General features: G+C 32.8%; 1 protein-coding gene across 10 annotated transcripts in view; it reads right to left on the bottom strand.

The window, feature by feature from the left end:
* LOC143253347 (epithelial sodium channel subunit alpha-like) overlaps positions 1 to 14,686 on the bottom strand; it is a 46,961-nt gene that overhangs the window by 11,141 nt on the left and 21,134 nt on the right. For 6 of the 10 annotated variants that reach the window (XM_076507081.1, XM_076507086.1, XM_076507082.1 and 3 more), the window contains 4 exons: positions 12,278 to 12,341; positions 5,301 to 5,362; positions 4,412 to 4,487; positions 321 to 4,113 (listed from right to left, as the gene is read on the bottom strand). In XM_076507081.1, coding sequence (XP_076363196.1) covers positions 3,919 to 4,113; positions 4,412 to 4,487; positions 5,301 to 5,362; positions 12,278 to 12,341 — 397 coding nt within the window. In that variant the 3' untranslated portion in view covers positions 321 to 3,918. Of the gene's footprint in view, positions 1 to 320; positions 4,114 to 4,411; positions 4,488 to 5,300; positions 5,363 to 12,277; positions 12,342 to 14,686 lie in introns of those variants that run through there. The other 4 variants (XM_076507089.1, XM_076507090.1, XM_076507091.1 and 1 more) reach the window with 2 other exon arrangements.

Here is a 14,686-nt window from a genome sequence, read left to right as displayed (position 1 = left end):
TCACAGCAAAACCATGTGTATGATCTAATATGATTTTTTTTTTTTTTTTACGTTAAGTGCAAAGCTATACAATGGGTTATCTATGCTCTGCCCACCACAGGTATTAAAATGCAATTTCTAGCAATACAAGTCTGCAGAAATACATTATGCCATTAGGGAGCAATTTTATATGGAAGTTACAATAATGGATCAAGTTGAGGACTGTATAGATTTTTATGAAATTTTCCAAATGGACAATAACAAATAAGGAATTCATCTTGTTAGTGAAGTTAAAACCCATGCATTTAAACATAGACGAATATTGAGTAAAAACACTGCAGTGCAATGCTTTGAAACATTTTAATATATTCACTGCACTATCAATAAATACGTTCTGTTGTCTCATTGACAATATAACACACCAAAAAAATAATTATATATATACACACACACACACATAATTATACATCATACTTTCTAGCCTAAAAACATTTTTAAAATACAACTCTGTATAAAATACATTAAGCCACTTTGTATAATAACACAATATAGCAAAATCATCCTGTTTTATAATAAATACTACTAATTATGTTCTGCATTTTTTGATACTAAGATAAACTTCCACACAGCAATAAATTTATTTGTTGAGTAAACTTACCAGTGAATACAAGATTCACTTCACAAATTAAGCTAACAGTAACTGGTAAAATATACGTATGTATATATTTATGAGGCATAATGCACAGAGAATTTCTTTCAAGAAAGGAATCATACATTTGAAAGTTCTAAGTTAGTTTTTAAAATATATGGAAAATGTGTTAATAGGATATTAAGGTATGTTGATTGTAACAGATAATAATTCACATAAGTAGATAAGAATGGTAATTTGAATTTGGGGTCAGTTAACTTGAGAAAAACAAAATCTGACATCATCATGACAACATGGTGAAGCCTTTTAAAGACAGATCAGATAGTCAAAATAGGAGGGCCTATTTCTAGTCCTTGATTTTCTTTTTGTAAACACACCACAAAGAGGCAATCATAGAACTACACTTATTCACTACATTACATAAAATGTTCTCTTCCTTAGTGAAGCCCATCTCATCAAGGCTGTTTGAATGTACTCTTGTTTATTCTCAAGTTATTACAAAAATAAACAAAGAAATGTGTCCAAATTTATCACATTACTAGACAAAAAAAGATTATTCTAAACAACAGATAGGGAAGATGTTGAAAACATTTACACCCTATTTTTCAACCATAGTAGTTTAGTCGTAGCATATATTGAATTGAAGATGGAAGAAAAAAATACTTGGTACTGATCAATAAAACTTCTACCCACAGTTTGGATAGGTATGGGCAATAGTTTTATGTCACTTAAAGTTTTGTGTTTTTGTTGAGTGGTAATAAACTGTGTTACACTTTCAGATCCACTTCTTTTATCAACAAGGAGTATAGTGGACTTTTATATATCTACTCCTGTGAGAAATAAAGGAATATGGGTACATACAAGATTGTTACCTCACAAGGTATCCAATTAATGTTGGCTTTAGTCTTAAACCAGTACGATGAGACACATCATGAGATGTGCTGCAGGATGACAGTTGTTCTAGTAGGTCAGTTCATTATCTAGATATGCAAAGATTGTGTTTGTGGTTACAGAAAAAACGACTTGACTATTCTCACTGTACTGTAGGATACAAGTTGGATCTGTTATCAGTCAAATTCCTTTACTGTTCAACTGGATCACTTGCCTATCACTAAAGGATACTGCCATCTTGAATCCTACCCACTCCTCAATCAAAACAATTGACTTAATTTTGATGTATCTCTGTTATGAAATATATTATATCAGTTCAGTTTCACTACTAACAGGATAATATTATATTATAATTTCTTAGATATGAGTACCCAAAGAACAATGGTAGTAACATAAGCAAAATGTGCTCCAGCCTAATTTTAATACTAGCATAAATGTATTACACAAAAGCTGGTAATAAAGAAAAACAAAAAAATCTTTAAGACCCCTTTCCTTCTTAAAAAACAAAAAATGAGAGACAGAGATTTATGATAGTATATTCAATGTCATTTACAACTTTTCCCTACATAGAAATAGAAAACTTTGCCTATAGAATTCCTACAAAAGTAAGAATCATTACAGCAATGTATCTACAGATTTAACCATTTGCAGAATATAATGTGAAATTCTATAAAATATTATTAATTTTATAAAATACAACAATGTCACAAGTCAACAAAATAATAAAAAGGTAGAAGTAAAACAGTTTCACAATATATACAGTGCTGTGCAAATGTGTTAGGATAAGAGAATATTCTGTCATTCTTTCCACCTTATGGGGCTAATTATTCCATGCTATTACAGAATGTAAATTTCAACACTATGGTAATGCTTCACTAATCCCTGTTAATAATTGAATGAACCTGGGTGAGAATACTTATTCTTTAGAATTACTATATACCTGTACCAAGGGTATATCATAATGGTTCTGCTTAAATGAACATACTGATCAAATTTAGAGCCCAAAATATATGTCACGGTATCTCATGCAGTGTCTTAACTATACAGAAATTAGCTAGCAAGAAGCTAGCACATACTGGATATGCTAGATAAAACTTTAATAGTACTCTACTAATAAACCTTGATAAAAACAGTTTAACACTATATATTAATTTTTTTTGCAACACAATGGCCCAAAAAGCATGTACAATTGCAGTAGAGCAGAGAATTAGCATAAAAGCTTTATCTAATGCTGGTTGGACTCTGACAAATTACTGCAGACTTGAAATACTTCCCAACCACTGTTGAGTACACCCTAGATTGTAAGACCCAGAGAGGCGAATTTGAAAATAGCAAAAGAAGCAGAATGCCTAAACTTAATGATACTGTTATTAAGCATCTTCATTTATGCAGCCTTCAGCACAGAAGAAAGACTATCACTAACCTGAAGCATGAGATAAACGATCATTTACCAAATGACAGAAAAAAAAAAGTCCATATCTACAATATCATGAAGACTCAAAGAGAATGGAATATTTGGTCATGTAACAGTTAAAAAAACCTGGAAAAAGATGTTATAAATGAATGAGTCTGAACTTGAAATATTTGTTTCAAAGTATAGGTTGTATGTCTAGTGGAAAAATGTGAAAAATATTTACTCAATGTGTAGCACATATCATGAAGCATCCAGGAGACAATGTGATGGTTCAGGGATGTTTTTTTTACTGAAACAACAGGTGACATTTGCAACATAGGCGGAATAATGGATAGCACAAGTACCAATCGGACATTGATCCATTATGGTATAACTAGCGGTTTTCATATTATTTGTAAAGGATTCTACAACCAAGATAATGGACCCAAACACTCATCCAACCTATGTACAAATTACTTAGCCATGAAAGATGCTGCTGGAGTCATTCAAATGATGCAATGGCCACTAAAGAGCCCTGATATCAACCAAACAGAACATATTTGGGATTTGATAGATCAAAAACTTCTCAAATCAAAAGTTACTTCCAAAAAAAATGTTATATGAGTGTATTAGAAACATTAGGAGTAAAATTCCAAAGGATACTTTGATTAAATATGTTGCAACAATGCCAAAAAAAAAGTAAGCATTTTTAGTGATTTGTTTTTTCTTATAAAAAAATTTACATTTGGGCACACATTCAATTTGTTAATATGCAACATTTACTTAAGATACTAGAAGGGCTCAAGAAAAGTGTTTGTGAAAGTTGGCATCAAATTGGATGACTAACATATTGTGCCCTTTATTACAATTATACTACATTTGGATCAATATGATTACACACAAAAAGAACAAAATAATAATACTACAATAAATCAACAATTCAGAGTGCATTGTACAAATTAAAATTCAAGACATGACTCATACAGTACATCTTGCTTATAAATTGTTATTGTTCTGTTGAATCAGTAATATCCACAACATGTTGAGTTGGTTCTATGGCTTTTGATGATTGTTGTTTTAGATTGATGAACCAATTCTTTAATGTAACACTGGATTGAATTATCTCATCCAATATGCTTGCCAGTGAAATACCAAGCCAAATTCCAAGATATCCACCAATGTAACTGAACAGCTCCACATCCTATATATAGTAGAAGTGACTAAGTACATGACAAGTATTTCTGTACTCTTTAGCAAATGTGAGCAAAAGTTAAACTAATCAGATATCTTTTGTCACAGTCAGTCTTTTCTTTCATATTCAAAAAATGTTACCATTTAAATTTTGATAATAGGCATTCTAAAAAGTATCACGATATTCTTAGCTACTGCAAATCATTTTATCCCTGAAAAATGTCATGTACTAAGTCATAACACTTATTACGGAAGATACACAATATTTTCAGTTGTAAAGTTTATCTATTCATTCTAAAAAAAATTACCTGATATCTTGGATGATGTTGATAAATCTTAAGCTCTTTATTCTTCATCAAAATAATAACTTTTAAACTATTTGATCTGGAACAAAATGTACATAGAAATTAATATTCTATTCATGCTTTTAGAACTCTGAATAAGTTAGTAGTGTTAACAATCACCAAACTTGCAAAACTTTATTCTCCTCTATATATAACAAATATTTTATTTATTTATTTTTCAAGTTGATAAAAGTCTATACAAGTCAGTAAGCTAAATAAAAGACGTTTTCTGGAAATCTCTTCATTCACTATAAGACTTATACAAGATTTTTATCATTTTAGTGAGAATTAATTAGAAAAATTAAGTTTCTGAAATGTTATCAGTGGATAAATGTTTGGATAGAGAGATGATAAAACTAAAAACATTTTCAGTTGAACATTTTCACTTTTTTGTTTTAATTTCACCAAACAGAGAATCATGCATAATAAATCCAAAATGATATTTACTTAAGTTGCAATTTTTCACAGATGCCATAATGAAAGCACCTAAAACTTAGTCAACAGATATAATTTGAAAATTGTACACATGGTATTCCAGCTTGGACACTGATTTTACTGAAATTTATATAGAGAAAATCCATTCATTTTAAATAAACAATATTATCCCTTCAATAAACAAGTAATTTAGGCGTTTTTAGTTATAATAATCACAACATGGACACATGAAAACACAATTAGACAGGTAGGATACAATTTTATAACAATAAGTGTTATCTGGTTCATAATAAAAATGAATGTTTATGATTACTTAATATTCTTATAACAACTATGCTACCATGCATTTGATAAACAAGTCAATCATTATATGAGAAGTTATGGGAAATTCTTTATGGTGTATAAAACAAAAACTTACTTAATAAATTCCAAAGAGACTGGTTTCTTTAAAAATCTTTTGAATAACAGCAGTGCTTTCTTCTGAAACATCAATAGTTATATTTTATGTTAACAACATTTTTACTTAATTTATTTATTTATATTAATATTGTTTTAAAATGTCTGATTAAATATCACTATTTCTTTAGTGGCTAAACTGCAATTTTCTAAGAAGTGAAATTTGCTTTTATGATCCAATTTGACATTCCATTTTATTGTATCCAAATTTAAAATCACCAGAGAAAAGGCATCCCAGCCTAAAACACTGTAAACATTAAGAACAATAACCATTTTTTTCCCTACAAGTTTCTCCCCTTCTTTTGTTTTCTACAACACAAAAATAGAGCCAAGAAACTACTCTGAACTAAATTCAGTATCACTTTGCAACATATTCTGCTAATTCTACCATTTTATAGCAGACAAATCTGATATTCTTTGAAGAAATCAGATTCACCTGCAAATGCTCCAGAGAAGGTAGGAAGGAGAAATTTAAAGTTTCATTGTGGTATTTTCAGGTAAAACTGATTTCCTGAGAGATAGAATCTACAATAACAATACATAACTTGACTGTATTTTAAGTTGTGTGAGAAATAAACATATTGGATACAGTCTTTAATTAAAAACAACAAAGAATAGCAGTATATGTACTTACACAGAAAAATGAACATAATTTCCTCTACTGGATCAATGAATAACTTGTCAGTTTTCCATCTTTCAAGATGAACCTGTTGAACTAGTCATAATGAAAATGGACTAGATCTAAACAAAATACATGCACCTAAAAATCAACAAATAAACCTGATTTCTTTGAATCAACAGCATCACCTTGTGACCTGTACAGTATTGAGTCAATGTCATAATCAGTCAGCAAAGTATATTCTCTAGTGCCAATCCTTTTAACCTTCGGTTATTTATACTACTGTATTATCTCTGCTGGCAGAAGAGAGACTGCCTAGTATAGAAAACAAAGAAATGAAACAACTGGAACAAGGTAGTCTCAGCAATGTTCTATACCATGTTTTGCTGCTTTATAGCAAAGAAACTAAATTGCTGAAAAGTTTTTAAAATGTCCATGACACTAAGAAAGATAAAAATCATATGATAAGCAGGCATATCAAACCATGATCACAGGATACTATTTAAATGTTTTCTATGTTACTATCATGTTTGTTGCCCTTACTTAAATTCTTTGGTTAGAAAGTTTAAAAGAACATTTCTGACTTAGAGACATTTTATTTAAGCAAATGAACTCATGACCAAGAAGGAGAATTAACTGCTGAATATAAACAGTTTTATGAAATAATTCTCTGGCCTATGAGAAGTATTCTTCTAAAAGATACTTCACATTTTTGCAAGTGTCCATGACTTCACTCTTTATAAAGCTGCAGACGCAAGAAGTTCAAAATAAGAGACAAATCTTGGCACAAGAGAAGCACAAATGGCTGAAATTTACCATGGCATCTGATGAGTCTGAGACTGGATGGGTGGTCTCTACAGGTTTTATGTTTGCTGCTCACCAGAGTAAATCTATCCTAATTCTAGCTAAGACCACCAAAGAAGGACTGACTGTGATACTGATAGATAAAATCTGTCAGTTAAAACTGTTTCCTTGGCAGTTAGACAGCAGATATAAACCAGAGAAGGTCACAAACTATAGGGTATAAATTCCACTATACAAGAGAGTATCTTCAGTTTAAGAGGTATCTTTTTCAAGCTGATAAAGAATAACACAGAAATATGAGGTCAAAAGGAGTATAGGTGATCTGTTGAGAATAACTTGGCACTCTTGTTACCTTGCACCAAGGACTGATTATTCATTAAAGGTGATATCTCTCTCAGGCAAAGGCTGAAAATCTGCAAAAAAGAATTGAGTATTCAAATGTATCTCTCTAACCATATGGCCAGGTGAATCAAAGAACAATGACTTGTCACCACATACATAAACCCAGTGCAGGTCAAATCAAACAGTTACTCTGCAACCTTCCTTACAGTACAATAAATGTGAAAAACACTGAGATACAGTGGATTTTGAAGGATAGGATCACATTCCCTTTAAAGAGTGCTTGGTCTTCTCCAGCATTTATTGCCAGAAAAAAAAAAGTTATTTTACCTAAGTAAACTTGGTAACTTGTGTTGGTGCTTTCCCTTTGCTACAAACAGATAAAACATTCAGATGTGTTGGAAGGTTCCTGTTGGTTCAACACTGTAGATTTGACATGTGGATAATGAACAAAGAAGAAAGCATAACCATGCACCTAAACATGTATTTATGGCTCCTCAATCCAAACAAAGAAACTTCTTGCAGATCTAATTTTTACAAAATACCACGATCATTAATTATGTGGTACAAGGTTTTCTGTCTAGGTGGACAAGACTTTACTGAAATAATTAATGAACTTTGAAAATATGGAAAATAAGGAACGACAGTACATTGGATAACAACAGCACAAGAATATGACTTTATCATAATACATCACAAGGCCCACAAATCAGATACCTAAATGGATTGTCTTGCAGCATGGAGAGATCTTGTTCCTCCATGGATTGTTCTGATCTTCAACACACTCTGGGAATTGAAGTCATTTCAAATAAAGCAGTAACAAATCATACTGGAAGAAATTCCATTAATGGATGAATGCCATTATTAACATTTTAGGAGCTCCAAGATGACAAACCATAATCCCTGATCATTGAGAAAGGTACTTCATCCACGAATAGAGGCATCCATAAAAAGATGGAGCTCTGGACCAGGTGGTGGCAGAGAAACACTGATTGTGGTAATGTTCTGATCTAACCACCACCTGAGTAACATTTCACAAATCGATGAAATGATCCCAAAAGTAGCCAGACGTTCATGGAATGGTGTGTGCACAAGCCCAGGAAATAAAGATAACAAGAAAACACATATGGAGCTAATGCTAGTCTCAATGACTGTGCCATGAACTGTAGCACCAGATTCTTGTGCACAAGGCACAGATAATGGCTGGAGGGCTCTACAGTGGGAATGTGCAGATATGGGGACATTGAACTCGGTAATCCTCAGTCCTGGCAAAAAATACCAATGCAGAGTGAGGAATGAATTTACTGTGAACTCTGGAGAATCTAGAAATTGGCTTAGAGGATCTCCCATTTTCTTTGGGTACAACAAACAGACTGATATAAAACCAAGAAAGAATTAGAATGACTCTTCATTGTCCCTTTGAATAACAAATCTCTGATAACTGTGGAAAAAGGTTATAAATATTCAAAGAGCTGCAGGAGGCAGAAACACTACAGGGGATAATAGTTAAGCTTTTTCACATGTCCAGAAATCCTTGGAGCAAAGCACTCACAGTCCCCAAATGTATATGATAGCCACAGCTAGCACTATTCCAACTGAGTGGCAGAACCTCAGAGATATGGGTGGAATCTATTCTGGATACCAATGAAGGACTCACATAATTCAAGGGAGAGACAGCAAGTAGATAAACATCCTACAACAACATACCAGCCAAAAGATTAGGAAACTTGCAGAAGTTGGCAATCTAAAAGATGGATGCTAATAAGTGTTTTAACTAATCATTAAGCATATTGCTAAAATGCTTCCTAAACAAAAGGTGTAGGGATGATAAGTACATCAGCACCATACTTAGGGACAGAAGAATCCTAGAAATTATAATATATTCAGGGTGATCACAGACTCCATTTGGGAAATAAGCATTTCCAGGAGTGGGTCTATTCTCTGATAGGATAAATGTGCTTCCGTGGTAGGAGAAAGCATGTTGTTCTGACAAATGTGTCAGACAAGACATAATCGTCCCTTCACATAATGGAACAGCAAACTCTCTTGCATAAACTGCAATATCAGGGAATGGAGAGAACTAAATATTTACCCTCGGACCTTCTTTCAACAAGGAAAGTGCAGACTTGAAAGCAACTGAAGAAAACCCAAAATATCATGCACTTGATGTATCAATTGAAGAAAAATAGCCAGAAGCAGCTGATTCAAACTGGTCTCATAGAAACCCACAGAATGAAAGCAATTGCCGGAAAAGGCAAATCTGAATTTTCTCCATAATATCTAAGATAACCCACAAATGAAGCCTCAAAACCCCCTGGAGAAATAGAATACCACCAGACCAAATGCATGTCTCCATCTTACTACATATAAGATCCTAGACAGCTTCAACTGAGAGCAACCATCTCCCTACAGTTCATGAGTAACACTAGATATCAGAAGTGTGATAGAAGAGACCTGATTTACCTCTGTGCCACATACATTAATCTTGAAATAAATGCCATAACTTAGCTTGACAAACAATTTTTTTTATGAACATCAAATAAGTAACACAAAGAACCCTCAAAACATTTCCAACATTTATACTACAGAGAAATCCATTAGTGAACATTTGTTGAGATAATGTGACAACACTATCTGAAAAAAGTGCTTATATGCAGTAGAGGGTGCACTGACATATTAAAGAGTGTCACGAGATAGATAAAGGGCAATAAAGTGGGAAAAAAACTGGGGCAAATGAGAAAAACAAAATCAGACCAATGCTCAGATGGGCAAAGGAAAAGAAGCTCAAGCAACTGAGTGATAACTGTAGTGTGACATTAGGTGTGTTTTGTAATCCCACCTTTCTTGTTTTCTTCTACCTTTTGTAATTTCCTCACTCACACAATTTATTATCAGAATACAACCAATAAATTGTCAGTTATTTTGAGACTGAAGGATTATGATGAAAGATACATATCACTAATTATTCATTATGTAAAAAGTATCTAAAAGTAAGTAAATAATGTATGATATAAGACCCAAATAAAAACTGATGAATCTGACAGAATTTATGAAAAAATGAATAGAAGAAGTGAAAAAAAATACTAAACACACATATCTTTTTCTTTCAAATAAATACTGATATGTGAAAACTTAATATGAAGATAAATAATATGAATGAAAGCTAAATAAGTTTTTAGTCAAAAGATATATACATACACTGCTGGCTAAAATCTTAAGGCTACTGAAAAAATATGCATTTTGCATTGTTAGATGAACAATAAAAAAAGGGAAAATAAAAATAAAAAACGTTTTTACCATTTAATAGGGAAAATGTGAACACTATGAAATTAGCCTAAATACTAGCTGGTCAAAAGTTTAAGACCATGCTCAAACGAAGCGTTAATCAGTAAACATGTAATGAAATTTAGTCATTTGTGTTCGAGCATTAGCATTTCCAACATCTCCCACTGACATCTCCTGTGTTACATTGGGTAAAAACATGGCAAAGGCTAAAAAGTTGACAGAGTTTGAACGTGGTAGAATTGTCGAGCTGCAAAAGCAAGGTCTCTCTCAACCTGCCATCGCTGGTTAGACTGGGTGTAGTAAAACTGCTGTTGCAAATTTCTTTAAAAAGCCCTGAGGGATACGGAACAAGAATTTCAAGTGGTCGGCCCAAGAAAATTTCGCCGATGTTGAGCAGGAGGATTCGACGGGTTGTCTGGAAAGACACCAGCCGATCGTCGAACCAGATTAAGGTCCTTACGGATGCAGAATGCAGATCAAGAACAATAAGACAGCATCTACGAGAGAAACGCTTTAAAACCCATAAACGTCTACAAATGCCATGACTCCTTCTACACCACGAAACAGCTCCATTAAACTTTGCTTAGAAGCACCAAACGTGGGATGCAGAAAAGTGGACGAAGGTTTTGTTCCCTGATGAGAAAAAAATTTAACTTGGGTGGTTCAGATGGCTTCCAACGTTACTGACACGATAAAGATATCCCACTGGAGACAGTTTCTACACGACACAGTAGAGGAGGTTCCATCATGATCTGGGGTGCTTTCTCCTTCCATGGAACAATGGAGCTTCAGGTTATATAGGGGAGTCAAACAGCAGGTGGCTACGTTGGCATGTTGGAGAGAGCATTCTTATTGACTGAAGGCCCTCGCTTGTGTGGAAATGAGTGAATCTTTCAGCAGGACAACGCTGCAATCCACAATGCCAGCAGGAAAAAGGACTTTATGATGGCGAATAACGTGATTCTTTTGCACCATCCAGCGAGTTCTCCCAAACTGAACCCCATTGAAATGTTTGGGGGTGAATGGCAAGGGGAGTCTATAGAAATGGACGTCAATTTCAAACAGTGCATGATCTTCGTGAAGTCACCTTTGCCACTTGGAATAACATTCCAGCCAGCCTTCTGCAAACGCTTATATTGACCATGACAAAACGAATGTTTGCAGTTATTCGCAATGATGGCTGTGCAACTCACTACTGAGACCTCTTGTTGGGCATTTTCTACCCTGTTTAGGACTTCTTTTTGGTATGGTCTTAAACTATTGACCATCTAGTATTTAGGCTAATTTCATAGTGTTCACATTTTCCCTATCAAATGCTAAAAAAGTTTTTTATATTTATTTTCCCTTTTCTTATTTTCATCTTTTGAAGTTCTACTCAAATAAGTGGTTGAGTGCATATTTTTTTTTTATGTTCATTGGCCTTGAGATTTTGGCAAGCAGCGTATATAGTGTATATATTCATAATAGCCATAGCTGGCAGTTAATTTTATGACAGATATAATATTACAGGCTATTTAATCAGTACATTATGTGTTATAGTGATAAGAGCATCTCTACATATGTTAGTAGACTTTAAGTCAGTCTGCAAGTTGAATTTTCACTATTTAAAACCAACTATCTATGAATTATAACACTTCAAAATTATTTGTTCCTAGTTAAGCATAAAGCTACAATGGAATATACATGTTGTTCCAATTACAGGTATCTAAACCCATTTTCTGCCATTTCAAGACTTACTGTTATGCTAACTTAAAATTATTACAATCTTATAAGTACCTCATCACAATACTTGTCTAGAATCCACATTGGGAAAAACCCTTAAAAATATGACCTGGCATAACAAAACATAAAATGTTATGAGTATACATAATTTATTGACTTGTGATACTTACTTCATCAACTGTATTTGGAACTATAATTGGTTCTTTATAATGTGAAACTTCATAGGTAACTTTTCTGAGAAGAAAAACATCACAAACATTCAAGAAAAATTATTAATTCATAATAATAGAATTGCTGGTAGAATATTATATCAAAAATAAACTAAAAACACAGTTTACTTTAACATAAATACCATATAAAATATGTATTTACTGATTTTAAATATATCACACTGAATTATACAAGTTTATATATACAATAAAATTGCTAGGAATGCTATTGTAATGTGTCCTATTGATTTTTTGGATGAAAATAAGGACCAGTTCATGTAACAATAATAAATTCATTTATTTCTTCAGTAACTTTCAAAAAAGTGTATGCTTACTTTGGCATAACTTGTAGGAATAAGTTCAAAAAAATCTTAGCATCTTAATCTCTGAAACTACTGGAGACTTGAAACAATACTAATCCTTAACAGAAATTTACACAGTTGATTAATAAGCCTAACTTACTGGTTAACTCTGCACAATCAATTCTCTCTTGATCGTTCTTGATGACGAGAGACCCACTTGAAATAAAAATGTATCTCAGAACGGCTGGTATGTGTATTAACACTTTTACTGATAAGGAGAGAACAACATTTTGACTTTCCCAGGTCACCTTCAGGTTAAGAAAGATAGAGTTTGATTGTGACCGTTGACGGACACGTCTTAGGGATGAGAGTATAAACGGGTACTAGATTGTAGGGGGTGTTGCAGTTGAATGTTAGGTTATTAATTAGTATAGATATAAAGGTGTTCCTTTATATTGGTTTAATTTTGGTTTTAGTTACTGTATAAGTAGGGCTTCTTTGATTTTGCATTTATTTATATTTGTTTCCCTACATAATATCTGGGTGTTTTCTATGGCTATGTTGTGTTTATTTGATTTGCAGTGTTCAAAAATGTGTGAAAGTGTTTTTTGTGTTCTTTGAATCTAGTTTTTATTTTTCTGTTTGTTTCTCCAATATAGAAGTCATGGTAATTGTTGCATTGTATTTTATAAATTATGTTGGTGTTGTATTTGTCAGTATAGTTTTTACATAGTATGGGCTTTAGTTTTGAATAAATTTGGTGTTTACTGGAATGTTGTGTTTAGTTACAAGTTTTTTCCAAATATTGGTTATTTTTTCATTGATGTCGAGTACGTATGATATGCAGCAATATAAGATTTCATAGTTTGTTGATTATTGGGATTTATTGTTGGTCTGGGCGTGTGCGTATAATTTTTTCCATGTTTTTTTTTTTCAGGAAATTTGTTGATGTTGATGAAGTGTTATTTTATTTCGTTGATTTCATCCTTAATTTTATCAGGTGAGCATAGCTTTGAGGCTGTGTTTATTTGGTTCCTTAAACACTCTCTCTTTCTTAACCTGAAGATGACCTAGGAAGGTTGAAATGTTGTTCTCTCCTTATCAGAAAAAGTTTTAATATCCATAGCAGCCGTTATGAGATACATCTCTCTTGATCAACCACTACTTAAGCTTTTACACACTGAATATGTCTCTGAATTATTAATCATTTCTTGATATATATATATACTCAATTATTTCTTAGTCAATTCACATGTAGATATTAGTCAAATTTACTATATCTTAACACTCCTACGAAAAGTGGGGCCTAATAGGCCCCAGAGCAACTTGAAAGGTTATTAACATTAGGCTAATAAATTTGTATTTAAATGAAATTGCCATTTCATTTGATTTCATTTCATTAAATATCATTTAAATTTCATTTAAATACAAAATTATTAGCCTAATATTAATAACCTTTCAAGTTGCTCTGGGGCCCATTAGGCCCCACTTTTCTTAGGAGTGTTAACTTCATGCATTCTCTAACTAATGCTCAAAATAAAAGTTTGAAAATACAGCTTAAAACACTCTCTTCCTAGATTGTGAATTTCCTTGAACAATTTTAATATACAAATAAAACACTGCACTAACCTGTCAATTCATTCAGTCCTTTTGGTGATTTCCTGTTATGAGGATCATTGCATATACAGAGGATGGCCTCTTTTCCCTTGTAATCACTTGCATTTCTGTCACTTGAGGGAATTATTCTTAGGTAGGTAGTCAAACTAATCTACTAGTGGCTCTAGCTTTGGTAATACTCTAGAATATTGTGAAACCAAACATTCAAACATCCCCTGAAGAACTGGTGATTGTTACAAATCTCATGAGTCTGAACAGTAAAGATACCAGACTTGATTTTACTAGAAAGGATTTAAATCTGCTTGTGAGAACATGAAACTTTTGCTAAAGCTGATAAGACAGGTTTCCATAAAGGCAACATGGTATGGCTGTATAATCCTCACCTAAAAAATGGACAAACTTGAAGAATCAACAATGTACTGCAAAGAATTCAAAAGATCAGGCAGTTTTA

The sequence above is a fragment of the Tachypleus tridentatus genome, chromosome 6 (genome assembly GCF_004210375.1).
Source record: "Tachypleus tridentatus isolate NWPU-2018 chromosome 6, ASM421037v1, whole genome shotgun sequence".
NCBI lineage: Eukaryota > Metazoa > Arthropoda > Merostomata > Xiphosura > Limulidae > Tachypleus > Tachypleus tridentatus.
The sequence above is the reverse complement of the archived record's forward strand: the minus strand, read 5'-3'. Positions and strand labels throughout refer to the sequence as shown.